General features: G+C 44.2%; 1 protein-coding gene across 1 annotated transcript; it reads right to left on the reverse strand.

Annotated features, from left to right (window-relative positions):
* Window positions 1-14,920: 14,920 nt before the first annotated feature.
* On the reverse strand, window positions 14,921-17,805 carry LOC124274296 (uncharacterized threonine-rich GPI-anchored glycoprotein PJ4664.02-like). The gene is made up of 4 exons (XM_046709638.1): window positions 17,648-17,805; window positions 16,441-17,281; window positions 15,632-16,358; window positions 14,921-15,525 (listed from the first exon to the last, which is right to left on the reverse strand). Exons 1-4 carry the CDS (start codon window positions 17,803-17,805, stop codon window positions 14,921-14,923), a joined length of 2,331 nt encoding a protein of 776 aa, XP_046565594.1.
* Window positions 17,806-17,922: the final 117 nt, after the last annotated feature.

Genomic DNA, 17,922 nt, shown 5'->3' on the forward strand with positions numbered 1-17,922 from the left:
ACCATACCTGTGTTCGTGGGTGATAGCACCATACCTGTGTTCGTGAGTGTTAGTACCATACCTGTGTTCGTGGGTGTTAGTACCATACCTGTGTTCGTGAGTGTTAGCACCATACCTGTGTTCGTGAGTGTTAGCACCATACCTGTGTTCGTGAGTGTTAGCACCATACCTGTGTTCGTGAGTGTTAGTACCATACCTGTGTTCGTGGGTGATAGCACCATACCTGTGTTCGTGAGTGTTAGTACCAGACCTGTGTTCGTGAGTGTTAGTACCATACCTGTGTTCGTGGGTGTTAGCACCATACCTGTGTTCGTGGGTGTTAGTACCATACCTGTGTTCGTGAGTGTTAGTACCATACCTGTGTTCGTGGGTGTTAGTACCATACCTGTGTTCGTGGGTGTTAGTACCATACCTGTGTTCGTGGGTGTTAGTACCATACCTGTGTTCGTGAGTGTTAGTACCAGACCTGTGTTCGTGAGTGTTAGTACCATACCTGTGTTCGTGAGTGTTAGTACCAGACCTGTGTTCGTGGGTGTTAGTACTATACCTGTGTTCGTGGGTGTTAGCACCATACCTGTGTTCGTGGGTGTTAGTACCATACCTGTGTTCGTGGGTGTTAGCACCATACCTGTGTTCGTGAGTGTTAGTACCATACCTGTGTTCGTGGAGTGTTAGTACCATACCTGTGTTCGTGGGTGTTAGTACCATACCTGTGTTCGTGGGTGTTAGCACCATACCTGTGTTCGTGGGTGTTAGTACCATACCTGTGTTCGTGAGTGTTAGTACCATACCTGTGTTCGTGGGTGTTAGTACCATACCTGTGTTCGTGGGTGTTAGTACCATACCTGTGTTCGTGAGTGTTAGTACCATACCTGTGTTCGTGAGTGTTAGCACCATACCTGTGTTCGTGGGTGTTAGTACCATACCTGTGTTCGTGAGTGTTAGTACCATACCTGTGCTCGTGAGTGTTAGTACCATACCTGTGTTCGTGAGTGTTAGCACCATGCCTGTGTGCTCGTGAGTGTTAGCACCATAACTGTGCTCGTGAGTGTTAGTACCATAACTGTGTTCGTGAGTGTTAGCACCATACCTGTGTTCGTGAGTGTTAGTACCATACCTGTGCTCGTGAGTGTTAGCACCATACCTGTGTTCGTGAGTGTTAGCACCATACCTGTGTTCGTGAGTGTTAGTACCATACCTGTGTTCGTGGGTGTTAGTACCATACCTGTGTTCGTGAGTGTTAGTACCATACCTGTGTTCGTGAGTGTTAGTACCATACCTGTGTTCGTGAGTGTTAGCACCATACCTGTGTTCGTGGGTGTTAGTACCATACCTGTGTTCGTGAGTGTTAGTACCATACCTGTGCTCGTGAGTGTTAGCACCATACCTGTGTTCGTGAGTGTTAGCACCATACCTGTGTTCGTGAGTGTTAGTACCATACCTGTGCTCGTGAGTGTTAGTACCATACCTGTGTTCGTGGGTGTTAGTACCATACCTGTGTTCGTGAGTGTTAGTACCATACCTGTGTTCGTGGGTGTTAGCACCATACCTGTGTTCGTGAGTGTTAGTACCATACCTGTGTTCCTGAATGTTAGCACCATATGTGTTCGTGGGTGATAACACCATACCCTGTGTTCGTGGTGTTAGCACCATACCTGTGTTCGTGGGTGTTAGCACCATACCTGTGTTCGTGAGTGTTAGCACCATACCTGTGTTCGTGGGTGTTAGCACCATACCTGTGTTCGTGGGTGTTAGTACCATACCTGTGTTCGTGAGTGTTAGTACCATACCTGTGTTCGTGGGTGTTAGCACCATACCTGTGTTCGTGGGTGATAGCACCACGCCTGTGTTCGTGAGTGTTAGTACCTACCTGTGTTCGTGGGTGTTAGTACCATACCTGTGTTCGTGAGTGTTAGTACCATACCTGTGTTCGTGAGTGTTAGTACCATACCTGTGCTCGTGAGTGTTAGTACCATACCTGTGTTCGTGGGTGTTAGTACCATACCTGTGTTCGTGAGTGTTAGCACCATACCTGTGTTCGTGAGTGTTAGTACCATACCTGTGTTCGTGGGTGTTAGTACCATACCTGTGTTCGTGGGTGTTAGTACCATACCTGTGTTCGTGAGTGTTAGCACCATACCTGTGCTCGTGAGTGTTAGTACCATACCTGTGGTGTTCGTGGTGTTAGTACCATATTAGTTCATGTGTTAGTGTTAGTACCGTACCTGTGTTCGTGGGTGTTAGTACCATACCTGTGTTCGTGAGTGTTAGTACCATACCTGTGTTCGTGAGTGTTAGCACCATACCTGTGTTCGTGAGTGTTAGCACCATACCTGTGTTCGTGAGTGTTAGTACCATACCTGTGTTCGTGAGTGTTAGCACCATACCTGTGTTCGTGAGTGTTAGTACCATACCTGTGTTCGTGGGTGTTAGTACCATACCTGTGTTCGTGGGTGTTAGCACCATACCTGTGTTCGTGAGTGTTAGTACCATACCTGTGCTCGTGAGTGTTAGTACCATACCTGTGTTCGTGGGTGTTAGTACTATACCTGTGTTCGTGAGTGTTAGCACCATACCTGTGTTCGTGGGTGTTAGTACCATACCTGTGTTCGTGGGTGTTAGCACCATACCTGTGTTCGTGAGTGTTAGTACCATACCTGTGTTCGTGAGTGTTAGCACCATACCTGTGTTCGTGGGTGATAGCACCATACCTGTGTTCGTGAGTGTTAGCACCATACCTGTGTTCGTGGGTGTTAGCACCATACCTGTGTTCGTGGGTGTTAGTACCATACCTGTGTTCGTGGGTGTTAGCACCATACCTGTGTTCGTGGGTGTTAGTACCATACCTGTGTTCGTGAGTGTTAGTACCATACCTGTGTTCGTGGGTGTTAGTACCATACCTGTGTTCGTGAGTGTTAGCACCATACCTGTGTTCGTGAGTGTTAGCACCATACCTGTGTTCGTGGGTGTTAGTACTATACATTTCATCGTGAGTGTTAGTATTATACCTGTGCTTGTGAATTTCACCAATGTCTTAAATATATGAGACCCGCATCACGTTTTGGTTTCCTCCCACGTTAAGCTGACATGCCGCTACACATCTTGAATGCTGTTCAAAGTGATGTTACTCACTCACTCACCACTTAAGTGTCGATAGAGAGAGCAACCGCAAATCACGTTGTCCTTCCTTTGATACGTTTGATCTTAAAAAAGGCAACTATATTTGATCTAAATCTTGTGTAGAAAAATATTCAGACTGTGATCAGGGAACACTTCAGTCGGAACGTGTGTATTGTTCAAATACACCTCGCAATGCTGCATTGACAAAATCGAACCAACAGGTTTTTTCTCAGTCGTGAAGTATTTTTTCTGGCTTTGAAAAGTAACAAGCTGGGTAATCAACGCCGTTTGCAATCTGCCTGTAAAAAAATGCAACAATGTCTCTTTCTTCCATTGCCAGCTTAAATGTTTTATAACATCTTTGGTGCTTTCAAGACTGGAGGATTCATGGAAATGGCTTTTACTCTTCAAATGCTGTTTAACCGTGATTTCCCCATCTTTCTGGCCAACAAGTAAGTGAGAAGGGTCACCCAATCAGAGGCATTCTTTTTGTAGTTACAACAAGCCACACCCAGAAGTATTATAACTTGTGAACAAGTTCTACAGGTTCATGCACAGTATCAGTTGGTGCCGTCATGTACCAGCATACATGGTAAACTCAGCCCAAATTCCGTCAATAATGATTTTTGTTCTTCTTTTGGGAGATGTTCCAGCTTGAGTGGGTTTGTTGATCTGGATGTGAACAGGCAATACACCACCTGCATGATGTCATCACTAATTAAGCCGAGAAGCTAAACATCGTCAGACCATTTTGATTGCCTTAACGTTTGCCCCAGAGACCAACTCATAAGCTTTCAAAATAGCCTTTTGACCCCGTGATATTCTATCATCAACTGATAGTTGGTGGTGAGGCTGCTTGAGGTGTTCCTTTCCCACACAATTTGCAGTAACGTTGTCATTGCTCTTTTTGCGCATTTCCAAGTTGTTGCCTCCTTTTCAAAATGGAACACAAATTGCCAACTCCTATTTTCCTGAAAAAGAGAGACTCATATGACAATCTGTGTCTCATCAAAGAAAATTAGAAAGGTTTGAGAGGAATTATTTCTGCTTTGCAATTTCAATTCCCTTAATCTTAATGATCTTTCTCTCTTTTTTAAATTCTATATTAGCCCATTCTGCTCTCTTTCTTTTTATCTTTGTAATTCTATTTCTCACTATTTCAGTTTAAAACATTCTTGTTTCTTTCTTTTTCAATCACAAACACTAAAGCCGTATCATTCAAAACTTAAAACATTCTATGAATTTTCTGGATTTCACGTTTCCCTTTAAATGCTTAGCGGCATTCAGTAGCATTCTCCTAACTAGCCCTAACATAATGTAGGTGACGAGAGATAGGGTTTGACGTCGCGTTGAAGATATTTGCATCTATACAGACGTGCATGCACGTGTCTGTGGCTGTCTTTACTTATGCCAATTTTATAGCGCCAGTCCCTTGTGATAATGCTATCGCCGTAGTTTAACGTTGATACCCACCCAAAGAGTAGAGTCCTTGTTTTATGTCCTTAATACCGACCACCAGGCTGGGAACCAACAAGTACCATCTTTTAACGTCGCCTAGTATGACGCGATCGAATCCCCCACCTTCCACTCGGAGTATATGTTCCAACCACTTGACCACCACGGAGGTAATCGTAAAATGGGAACACAGTTGGTTGTCATGTTGTCGGGCGCGCGGCTTGAAGAACACCACAGATACTACATGTAGCGAGGAGCTTTACAGAGGCCATCAATATGAGCTGAGCTGGATATTGGCGCTATACAAATATTAGTATGTATGTATGTATGTATGTATGTATGTATGTGTGTGTGTGTGTGTGCGTGCGTGCGTGCGTGTGTATGTATGTATGTGTGTGTGTGTGTGTGTGTGTGTGTGTGTGTGTGTGTGTGTGTGTGTGTGTGTGTGTGTGTGTGTGTGTGTGTGTGTGTGTGTGTGTGTGTGTGTGTGTGTGTGTGTACACGTATGTACGTACGTATGTATGTATGTAGGATATTATACATCTTTTGGTAAAATAATCTCAGTTCAACATTAAGATGAAGCAGATATAATGTAGCAACATAAGCGGCAAACTAATCTAACAATTCAATCAATACGAGTCTGTTGTATGGTTCATGGGCATTTCATCAAATTGTTTGTCCATTTTGAAGCCAGATTGCATTCAGTGACTCCAGAGCACCATTATCAATTAATGAGGGATAGGTAGAGAGTTCTGACATGTGTTTCTGGCATCGAGCAAAGCTTCCCAGACCAGGCCGTGACAGCAGTTGATTTGATGCAGCCAGAGATTAACATGACACATGGAACCCTGAAGACCAGCCTACCCGTGGTGGCGTCTCACAATAACACCGCCCACTCGTGCCAGGGGCAATCGTTGTTTTACGTGCAGGACCCGCGTCGTCGTCAAAGTTGCTATATTCAGCAACAGCCGCGACGCTGCATGAAAGTATCCAACCAACACCAGACAGAGTCAATTACCCAGTCATTAGACGGGGCTTACCTTGGAAGCTAACATAAATACTTGCACAACATCTGTTATATACAATCCTTTAGGAATAAAATAGTACACGCCGGTCAGGTTTAGCGAGATTTAATATCTAACTGGAAGAATTATATATTATTCTCGGTCACCTAAAGCGCTACGGTCTTGACAATCTGTCTCCCAAAGCGGGTTTGCCCGTGAGGAATCCGAGTTAGAACAGGTCCCAAGTAAATAACAGCGACAAAACCATTATACTCTTAGGAAATGTCCGCTGGAAGTAGTTGGTTGGCTGGTTGGTTGTTTAACGCCGCACTCAGCAACATTCCAGCTATATGGCGGCGGTCTGTAAATAATCAAGTCTGGACCACACAATCCAGTGATCACACATCATGAACATAGATCGACACAATTGGGATACGATGACATGTGTCAACCAAGTCGGCGAGCCTGACCACCCGATCCCGTTAGTCGCCTCTTACGACAAGCATGGGTTGCTGAAGACCAATTGCTCAGTCCTTCCTCACGGGTGGAACCCTTTATAAACACATGCGAAGGCAAAGCAAGTCAGTTCACTGACATATAAGGGAACAGAAGTCAAAATGCTTGACAAGGGGACTGAAATCAACGGATGGTAAAGTTCGGTTTGTATACATAACTGCGTGTATTTACATGTTGGATGTCACTCATACTATCAATCACTTCATTGTCCGGCCCAGGATCGATTACGTACACACTGCTGTTATACAGCTGAAATAGTTTGTGTGCGGCCATAAAACATCTCCCATGTATATCTTTGTTCCCGGGTCACCTCGACATTCACATCTGGGAATGAGGGCGTGAGAGATTTGTGATTCATCGGCTATATTTCAGTCATAGTAACAGCCTTTACATAATCGGAACTTCTACCACACAAGCTAGGGATACGCCGTCAGACACGAACCACAACAAACAGTCTAGCCATTTAGTTCAGCCGAAAACAGGTGAAAATCTGGTAGATTCTCTTCAGAAAACACGCCACGTGATCGTCCTTTACCAAGTTACAAACTTTGAAAACATGACACATGTTCCTCTCTAAGCGCGAAGTTTATTCAGAGCGAGTCCATTTTGCACTCGGAGCCGTCTCTTTGACATTTCCCGGATGTTCTCATACTGCAGTCTACACATTTACTTGACATTTGAGTAGCAACGGTGCCAGAACTCAGAAGAAATGTACATGTATCATATATTGTTTGACCCTTCAAGGCCTCCTGAGTAGTATAACCTTATGGGTGTCAGAGAGGGCGATCGGTTCGTCTTACTGTATCGCTGACGGTGGTAGAAGGGTCAACTTCTGTCTGCTTGTTTATTGTGTAAAGTATCACCCTAAAAGGTTCTAGCTCAAGGACGGCGGTCTGTAAAAATGTAAAGATTATTCATGACTAAACAGTAAAGTGATTGATATTATGACAACGATCCACACGCCCTTGAGTTACGATCTGCCAAGTCACCAGCCCTGATATGTCAACACATTTATAGGTCTCCAGGTTGCTGGGGACACAACTTACTAGGTTTCTTCCAAACGGGAACTACGCGATCAGGCCTCTCACGACCTGGTCCAAATTGACCCGACAAAACTTAGTGTGTATAGGGTTGGGGAAATTGACCTTTTCACAAGCACAGACGTCACAACGAACGCACGTATTTGCTTTTACTGAAAAAACGAGTCCTGCATATTTCTAAGTTCAATATTCGAGGATTCCGAGAATCAGTTAATGGAATCAGAAGACCATTTAGCAGGAACAGATTTTTGCCGAGTGTACTGGCAGACGACGAAGCTTTCATGCTACAAGACGATCTGTTCGTATCTGAGACAACACCAACAAGCAGTCGAGTACTGGTGGTCTCGGCGCCTGTTTCAGTCATGACAGATCAGCGTGAGCTGATTGGACGTCAGACTTAACATAGGTATGGTGGTGAAGGGAGGTCAGTATTTATCATAACACGAGATTTTATACACTGGATGTCCAGGATGTATCGTGATAACGACCAGCAGATTAAGAAAGGAGTCTTCTACATCGTCTTGTGAAACGTTTTTATGATTCTTCATTGATGGCCAATTACAATCTTACAGACATCTGAAAAATTAACATTTGGGGCAACAGATAATACACTGATATGCTATAAGACAGAGTCTGTACATTACCGAGTCTTGACAGGAAAATCCAGAGATTGACAACCTGAGCATCGATTGACGTACATGGGATACAATGCCATGCATCAACCCAGTTACCGAGCCTAAAAGCCGGATCACGTTAATCGCCAATTACAACAGATATGGTTTGCTGAAGACCCATTCTAGCCAGCTCTCCGATGGTTCTCTGATGGTAATACCAGCCCATTCACAGGAGAAGAGGACGAGGACTTCATATGTGATCGCCACACGACTGTTTGTGTCACCTATAAGCTATGTTAAGGAGGGTTTGAGTACTCGGGCACCACAAGACCCTAGACACCACCTGCACAGGCCTGCACCAGTTTGACCTGGGAACAAAACGACCTATTCGTTCCTAGAAAATACCCAAATGTCAAATGTGTTGTGTTAACAGTCAAAATGAATGTATTGTTTGGTGTTGCACAGTAAATAGATAGTTTGTTGGATACAGCTGGGAAAATAGATTGTCTTTAAATGACTTCCACAATCCCAACCCCCAACCACACACACAACAAATTAAATATAGAACATCAGTATAAAGAATACACATTCTTGACTATCCTCAGACACAAATTCCGTTTGGTGGAAAGGGAAATATAGCTGTGAGAATCATATAAACAGATCACAAAAAATCCGTGAGAACACCAGGTGTTCGCGAAAAGAGTAAACATGTCTTACCCTACCGGTAGCACCCGCCTCTTAAAAAAATGCCTAAATATGGAAGTATATTTTTACCTGAGCTGCGCAGTAGTACTCCTGCCATACGACGACGGTCTGTTAACAAACCGGGCAATCAAGTGATCGACAGACCAGACAATCAAGTGATCGACAAACCGGAAAATCCAGTCACACTAATTATAATTATGACTGCCGTGTAGAAGTACAGAAAACCGTTTGGGGAATAGATTAAATATTTTGTTTTACAACATAATGAGTTATTAGTTTCAATGTCTCGGGTCATTTCTTTTGCAATTTGACTCAGCATACTTAAATACGCTACCTGCAAATACGCTACCATCAGTCCACCTGCAGAAAATCGACTCAGTTGATAAATAATACTTTTTACAATCACTTGTAGGCCGAAAATCAGATGAACATGATAGAGTAGAATTGACAACTCTTAAAAAGCCTAATTTAATGAGAAAATCATTAGAATTACGAGAAAATAATCCAAATGTGTGCAAAAATGGAAATTTAAGAAAGTAATCGAAATAACGAGAAAATACTCCAAATTTCGAGTGTTTTTAAAAGAAATAACGAGCAAATAATGGAAATTACAAAGTAATCGAAGTAGCGAGAGAAAACTATATTTACGGGGAAAAATTACTCTAACTCGAAATTATTTATGCTACCAAATAAAAGCAGTAATATTAGTAATAAACACTATAAGTCATCTAATTCAATAACAGGACAATCTACATATACTATCCAAAAAAAGAAACGCATAGGAGTTTTGAAATTGTGCAGTGTCTGGCTATAAAAGTCCAGATTACTTTCGGAAATCGGCATTCGTTCTGAAGGTGTTTCAAGGTCACATTCCTACGCAACGTCTTGACATTGCGACACCGAACATCGCCATTGAAAGAATGCACGCTGGAGATTACCAATCTTCTGTTGCCAGGCGTCTGAATGTTAGTCTGAGCACGATATCACAGCTTACAGCTCGTTTCAACCAAACAGGCATAACAAATGACCGTCCCCGTACAGGCAGACCTCGAGTCACTACTGTATCCCAAGATCGGTACATCCGGGTACTACATTTGCGTGATCGTACTGCCACGGGTGAGAGCACAGCAGCCAGGGTGTCTGGACTTTGGAGGATATCCGGTCAAACTGTACGGAACAGGTTGAGAGAGATTGGACTGAGAGCCAGGAGATCCGACGTCAGGCCCGTGCTACGTCGTCACCATGGCGCTCAACGTCTCCGTTATGTAAAAGTATCCACTTGATTGTATAGACATTTACTTCTTCTAAACTGATGCAAAAATTCGTGCAATAAAGTCTATTTGTGTACGAGTTATACATGTTTGAAAATACAACATTTTCGCAACAGATTTCTCGGTAATGCCTTTTTGGGGGGAATAGTATATGATTGAATATGATGACCTCGACACGCTCTAATTATGCATTTGTACATACACTAGTCATTATAAACTCACTAATAAATGAAGTAAAACAAAATTGGCATAATCTATTTACAGCTGTTTTACAACATGAAGGTCTGAAATATACACAAACGTATGTCATGTTCCAATAACTACAAAACTGACAGGTCGTGCAAAAGTAACATTATATCCGGCAAATCAAATTACAAAAACCTTATATCAGCACTTGTGTAGAGTTCCTTGGTCGAGCGGTAGGAATCATCTCCATGCTCGAAGATCATGAACAAACCGCCATGAACGAACCGCCATATTGCCTGCCAACAGACGTGAATGGCATCCACAGCTACGAAACTGGTAATCGCCGCTTGTAACTTGCCATGTTGTCAGTCCCTATTCACCTAGCATGGCCTTGATGAGCATAGTTTGTCAGACGCCACCGAAATGAACTTCAAACCAATGTCAACCTGACAGATTTGGCAGAGCACCGGTTATGGTGTGGCGTCACTGTGACTCCGACCCCCACTACATCATGTGGAAGGGAGGGTAATAGAGTAGGGAGGGTCATAGACTAGGGAAGGTCATAGACTGAGGAGGGTCATAGACTAGGGAGGGTCATAGACTAGGAGGGTCATAGACTAGGGTGGTCATAGACTAGGGAAGGTCATAGACTAGGAGGGTAATAGACTAGGAGGGTCATACACTAAGAGGGTCATGGACTAGGGAAGGTCATAGACTAGAAGGGTCATAGACTAGGAGGGTCATAGACAAGGGGGGTAATAGACTAGGAAGGTCATAGACTAGGGAAGGTCATAGACTAGGAGGGTCATAAACTAGGGAGGGTCATAGACTAGGAGGGTCATAGACTAGAAGGGTCATAGACTAGGGAAGGTCATAGACTAGGGAAGGTCATAGACTGGGGAGGGTCATAGACTAGGGGGGTCATAGGGTCATAGACTAGGGAGGGTAGGAAGGTCATAGACTAATAGGAGGGTCATAGACTAGGAGGGTCATAGACTAGGGAAGGTCATAGACTAGGAGGGTAATAGACTAGGGAGGGTCATAGACTAGACTAGGGAGGGTCATAGACTAGGAGGGTCATCATAGACTAGAGAGGGTCATAGACTAGGAGGGTCAAAAAGACTAGACTAGAGAGGGGTCATAGACTAGGAGGGTCATAGACTAGGAGGGTCATAGACTAGGAGGGTCATAGACTAGGGAGGCGTCATAGACTAGGGAGGAGAGTCATAGATAGGAGGGAAAGTCATAGACTAGGAGGGTCAGAGACTAGGGAGGGTCATAGACTAGGAGGGTCATAGACTAGGGGGGTCATAGACTAGGGAGGGTCATAGACTGGGGAAGGTCATAGACTAGAAGGGTCGTAGACTAGAGAAGGTCATACCCTAGGGAGCGTCATAGACTAGGGATGGTCACTGGACAGTACTCTTAGGTCGACATGCTGACATCCTTTGTTGTCCCGCTTGCAAGATGTGTGGGTCGACATTGTTTCATTCAGGATGTCAAAGCTCACCTCCATTCATCGAATGCCATAGTCAGCAATGAGCCAATGCCGTTCCTCATATCGACACATCTGACAGTCTTCCAAACGGCCAGACAATTAACTCAGCGTTTTACGTTACATTTTACGCAATGACGGGCTAAGACTGAGACGTGGAAAGCTGAGAATAGGTGAACATATCAGGCATGACTACAATCCAGAGCGGGAGAATGGTGGTTTGATCTTTCGTCAAACCATGTTGTAAATGGTACTTTGTTTTACCTTCCTTGCGCCTGGCACCAAAGCATAAAACATAGACTGGGAGGCTCAGTGACTATATGTGTTTAAACTGCGGCATGTTATCTCCTTGTCTCTGTACAAGTGCAATATCGCGACTGCAATCTCCTCTTCCTGTAGGCCGACAACCGTTGTTGATAGATCTCAATATCACTAACATATCGACATACTGACACATACAGTTCGACAGAGCTGACTGCTAATGTTGATAACTATGAACGGAAGGTGAGTTCGAGACTAAATGCAAGTTCGACACAATCATGGTCGACTTTAATTGAGATTGTTTGACAAGATTAACGCATTTAGTTTGATCCACAACATTTCCACATACAAAAGGTGCATGTACGCCTACTGGTTGCCAACGGGGTGTATTAAACAGAGACATATTATAACGTGTGGGATAAAAGGGATTTTAAATATATATTAATAAAACAAATCACAGTAAAGATATAAAGTTTAAAGTTGCAAAACAGTTGCAAAACGACGAATAAAGTGGGAAATTGTGTTCTGAAGTTTTGAAACTTTCTATATACGAGCATAATACCAGGTTTGCAATCTGGACCTTTATTAATATTGATGATGGATTGGTCTGGTCACACAAGTCAAGATGGCGGAAATGCCACAGTTTGTGTAACATAACTAAGGTAGTCAACAGCAGGAAGCCGAGACCAGATTAATGTTCTGTTGAATAACAAAGCTACACCTGCACCCACGTTAACATCAAAGCCTCCTTCATACCTCTTATCTGTCCACTACAACTTACAGTCCACAAACACATAATTCATTGACGATTTACTTGACATGCCATACCTGACAACGAGAAATCACTTCAGTACCCAATCAGTACTTCCAGGGGACTTCAAATGCCATACACTGCCCTTAGGTAGAAGTCTAACCATGCATACTCATGTTCAAATGGGCTTCTTGACAAAGAGGGGCAAAATAAACATTCTTTCTCCAGATTAACAGCTGATCTTCCATTTCATATTTGTAACTGAGTAGGATCTAAAATGTCATCTTGCGCACAGAACAAATATAGACATGGCAGGTTTTTAATCTTACACCTACGTCTGGCAAGAGAATACGGATAAAGGTTCGATTATTTTAAGAAAGACATAAAATGGTAAAAGATTATTACCTTCGTTATTTCCATATGGTAAAATATAACCTACTAGGAACAAAATATATGTATCATGATCGCCATTAGAACTCCGTATACCATTTATATTGTTAATTCGTGATATTTGCGATCTGATCTACATTCGCAGGGAAAGTCAGGGATTGGCTGGCTTGTCTTGAAGATTTAGTTGTCAGCCAGACAGTCACACTGACAGTTCCTTGCAAAGAGCCAACGAATTCGAGAAATGTTTATAGCAATTATTGGTTTCTTATAGAGCGAGGCAACCAATACTACAGTCCCGACATGACGGGGGCGTATCTTCAAACATGTCCAACATTACATCATCTTAAACTGTTATATTCTCGAACTCAACATCTCTCACATATATCTTCTCTGTTCTCTGTTTTATTTAATTTATATCATGTAAATATAATTGTTGTAAATGTTGGGCGAGGGCTTCATTAAACTTTTGCCCAATCCTTTTCTTCAATGAATAAAATATACTCTCCCAAAAAAGAAACGCATAGGAATTTCAACTGTATTTTTATGTTTATTTTGAAACATCTTGTAGGCTTTATGAGTCAATGAAATATAGCGAAATTGCACACTGGGAATGCAGACTTATCCGTCTTTGACACCAACTCGAGGAAAGTCAGTTTGAGTCTGACAAGGAGACGTGTGGTGGCGCTGAAGTCAATACCTCGTGTGACCACCGTGGGCATCCAGAACTGCACGGCATCGCCTCGGCATCGAACGAATAAGTCTCAGAATCTCGTGTTGCTCAATCGCAGCCCACTCTGCCTGTAGTGCCTGTGCGAGTTGCTGAAGTGTCTGGGGCTGAGGGTTACGGCGTCGCACCCGTCTGTCCAGGGCATCCCACAGATGTTCGATCGGGTTTAAGTCCAGTGATCTTGAGGGCCAGGGGAGCACATTGATGTTGTGGTTCTGGATGAAGTCTCTAGTGTGACGTGCTGTGTGGGGCCTGGCATTGTCCCGTTGAAACAACTCCCTCTGGCGATCAATGATTGGAAGGAGGTGTGGGCGTAGGATTTCGTCACAGTCCCGTTGAGCTGTCAGGTTGCCCTGGATCATCACCAAATCACTTCTCCTACAGCAGGTGATCGCTCCCCACATCATAACACTGACCCGGCCGAATCTGTCCACCTGGGGAACGCAAGCGTCGGCGAAACGTTCACGTCGACGTCTGTACACCCGCATTCTTCCATCGCGTCGTTCCAATAGAAATCGTGATTCATCACTGAACCAGATTCTACGCCAATTCGGTAGGTTCCAGGCCTGAACGTTGGTGCACCATTGAACTCGATGTCGACGATGTTGTTGTCGAAGCACAGGGCCAAAATAAGGTCTTCTGGTACGTAAACCAGCCTCTCTCAATGGTCTGTGCAGAAAGCCTCCTCAATCCGGGTATTTGTCGAGCGGTACTGGTCGCCGTAGCTGTTCGATGACGCAGGTGATGCACCCGGATGTAGCGATCCTGCGCCGCAGTGGTCGCTCGAAGTCGCCCACTACTAGGGGCATCTGCTACCGCATTCTGCTGGCGATATCTCTCCCAGAGCCGTGAAATGGTGCTTTGGTGAACATTCATGCGTCGGGCAACTGCACGTTGAGACTGGCCAGTTTCGAGCAAACCAATGGCGATATGACGGTTGGCTTCACTTTGCGTTCGTCAACAATATTCCAAATACAGTGAATAATCGACAGACAGCGATCAACCTTTTATACCCATCATTGAGACTATCTGATCCCAAACTTACACGTGCATTGCATGTGAATTGTGTATTCTGTGACACTACACGCCGAAATTGAAAGTCATGCTGTTAAATACGGGTATTTTACGGATGGTGCGTTCTGTTGTGATGTTTCAAAACATAAACACCATAGGACTCATAAACAGAGCAAAACCTTTTGTAAAATGATTCACGTTTTAATTCATTGCTACATGAAATTGCTATTTTCATGATGCGTTTCTTTTTTGGGGAGAGTATATGTTTAAATAAATAAACAGGGGCATTGGGTTAAGCACACTGACATCTTCACTCATTAGTCTGTGGGCAGACTAGAGGGATAAGCTGCTATTGTCTCAAGGGATGACGGTTATGGACTGGGGAAGACTGGTGTTGGACTGATGAGGACCGGTGATAACTGGTGATGATCGGTGTTGGACTGATGAGGACCAATGATAACTGGTGACGATCGGTGTTGGACTGATGAGGACCGGTAATAACTAGTGATGATCGGTGTTGGACTGATGAGGACCGGTGATAACTGGTGACGATCGGTATTGGACTGATGAGGACCAATGATAACTGGTGATGATCGGTGTTGGACTGATGAGGACCGGTGATAACTGGTGACGATCGGTGTTGGACTGATGGGGACCGGTGATAACTGGTGACTACTGGTGTTGGACTGATGAGGACCGGTGATAACTGGTGACGATCGGTGTTGGACTGATGAGGACCGGTGATAACTGGTGACGATCGGTGTTGGACTGATGAGGACCGGTAATAACTGGTGACGATCGGTGTTGGACTGATGAGGACCGGTGATAACTGGTGATGATCGGTATTGGACTGATGAGGACCGTCGATAACTGGTGACTACTGGTGTTGGACTGATGAGGACCGGTGATAACTGGGGACGACTGGTGTTGGACTGACGAGGACCGGTGATAACTGGTGTCGATGCATGTATAAGCTCTAGAATTATCACAGTTATTCAAGTAGTAGTGTATCCAATGATCAAATGAGCCATTCGCAGTTTCCATGTGCTGGAGTTGGTACTTGGGCATGCACTGATGAGTACTGGTGAAGGACTGGTGAAGACTGGTGTTGGACTGATGAGGACCGGTGTTTGACTGTTGAGGACTGGTGTTGGACTTATGACTACTGGTGTTGGACTGGTGAAGACCGGTGTTGGACTTATGAGGACTGGTGTTGGACTGATGAGGACTGATGAGGACTGGTGTTGGATTGATGAGGACTGATGTTGGACTGATGAGGACTGATGAGGACTGGTGAAGACCGGTGTTGGACTTATGAGGACTGGTGTTGGACTGATGAGGACTGGTGTTGGACTGATGAAGACTGATGAGGACTGGTGTTGGATTGATGAGGACTGATGTTGGACTGATGAGGACTGATGAGGACTGAAGAGGACTGATGAGGACTGGTGTTGGACTGATAAGGGCTGGTGTTGGACTGATGAGTACTGGTGTTTGATTGATGAAGACTGGTGTTGGACTTATGAGGACTGGTGTTGGACTGATGAGGACAGATGAGGACTGGTGTTGGACTGATGAGGACTGATGTTGGACTGATGAGGACTGATGAGGACTGAAGAGGACTGATGAAGACTGATGAGGACTGGTGTTGGATTGATGAGGACTGATGTTGGACTGATGAGGACTGATGAGGACTGAAGAGGACTGATGAGGACTGGTGTTGGACTGATAAGGACTGGTGTTGGACTGATGAGTACTGGTGTTTGATTGATGAAGACTGGTGTTGGGCTTATGAGGACTGGTGTTGGACTGATGAGGACAGATGAGTACGTGGTGGGCTGATGAAAACTGATGACGACTGGTGTTGGATTGATGAGGACAGATGTTGGACTGATGAGGACTGATGAGGACTGAAGAGGACTGATGAAGACTGATGAGGACTGGTGTTGGACTGATAAGGACTGGTGTTGGATTGATGAAGACTGGTGTTGGACTTATGAGGACTGGTGTTGGACTGATGAGGACTGATGTTGGACTGATGAGGACTGATGAGGACTGAAGAGGACTGATGAAGACTGATGAGGACTGGTGTTGGACTTATGAGGACTGGTGTTGGACTGATGAGGACAGATGAGGACTGGTGTTGGATTGATGAGGACTGATGTTGGACTGATGAGGACTGATGAGGACTGAAGAGGACTGATGAAGACTGATGAGGACTGGTGTTGGACTGATGAGGACTGATGAGGACTGAAGAGGACTGATGAAGACTGATGAGGACTGGTGTTGGATTGATGAGGACTGATGTTGGACTGATGAGGACTGATGAGGACTGAAGAGGACTGATGAAGACTGATGAGGACTGGTGTTGGACTGATGAGGACTGGTGTTTGATTGATGAAGACTGGTGTTGGACTGATGAGGACAGATGAGTACTGGTGTTGGACTGGTGAAGACCGGTGTTGGACTTATGAGGACAGATGAGGACTGGTAAGGACTGATGAGGACTGAAGAGAACTGGTGAAAACTGGTGTTGGACTGATGAAGACTGGTGTTGGACTGATGAAGACTGAAGAGGACTGATGAGGACTAGTGAAGACCGAAGAGGACTGATGAGGACTGATGAGGACTGAAGAGGACTGATGAGGACTGGTGAAGACTGGTGTTGGACGGATGAGGGCTGTTGTTGGACTGATGGAGACTGGTGAAGACTGGTATTTGACTCATGAGGACTGGTGAGAGCGAAGAGGACTTTTGTATCTTGGTGTTTTGTTTTTGGTGGTGGTGGTGGGTTGGGTTTGTTTGTTTTTCTGGTTTGTTTTTGCGTTTTGTTTGTTTCTTTGTTTGTTTCTGTTTCTTTTATTTGTGTGTTTGTTTTGTTTTGTTGTTTTGTTGTTGTTTTTTCTTTCTTTTTGTTTGTTGTTTTGGTTTGGTTGGGGTTGTTTTTTAGGTTTAATAATATTCTTTTTTTTCTCGGCGTTAGGGATGAGATTCAGTGTAAGGATATAGATCACATTACAGTGTAAATATGTATATTTTACATAACTCGTCAGTGCAATGGTAACTTATCAGTGTGGGCACTACTCAGTGCGACGTACGGCTGTATGTTGAGATGCAGTGCATCCCATAAATGTTCGACGGGGTTTACATCTGGAGACATGGGGGCCATGGCAGTACATGGATGTTGTGGTTCCTCAAAAATGTCGCTGACAGTCTTGCCGTGTGAGATAACGATGTTAGTGTGTTTGTCCGCCATGCTCCCACGTATCTATATATTTTAAGAATAACGGATTGGTCTCACAGTTCCATCGATCATATCATAAACCATATTATTAAGTTTTGATAGATATGCTAAGTGTGTTAGACTTTGATA

This window comes from Haliotis rubra, unplaced genomic scaffold (assembly GCF_003918875.1).
Source record: "Haliotis rubra isolate DU_JTF1 unplaced genomic scaffold, ASM391887v1 Scf19, whole genome shotgun sequence".
NCBI classification, from domain to species: Eukaryota; Metazoa; Mollusca; class Gastropoda; order Lepetellida; family Haliotidae; genus Haliotis; species Haliotis rubra.

What these genes read in the sequence shown, in the direction of transcription:
- LOC124274296 (XM_046709638.1), bottom strand. Translation starts at nt 17,805, where the DNA reads ATGGCGGACAAACACACTAACATCGTTATCTCACACGGCAAGACTGTC. An exon ending in GTCCTCATCAGTCCTCATCA is followed by an intron (nt 16,359 to 16,440) that starts GTCCAACATCTG and finishes TGTCCTCATCAG; the next exon opens with TCCAACACCAGTCCTCATAA. An exon ending in TCTTCACCAGTCCTTCACCA is followed by an intron (nt 15,526 to 15,631) that starts GTACTCATCAGT and finishes TGATAATTCTAG; the next exon opens with AGCTTATACATGCATCGACA.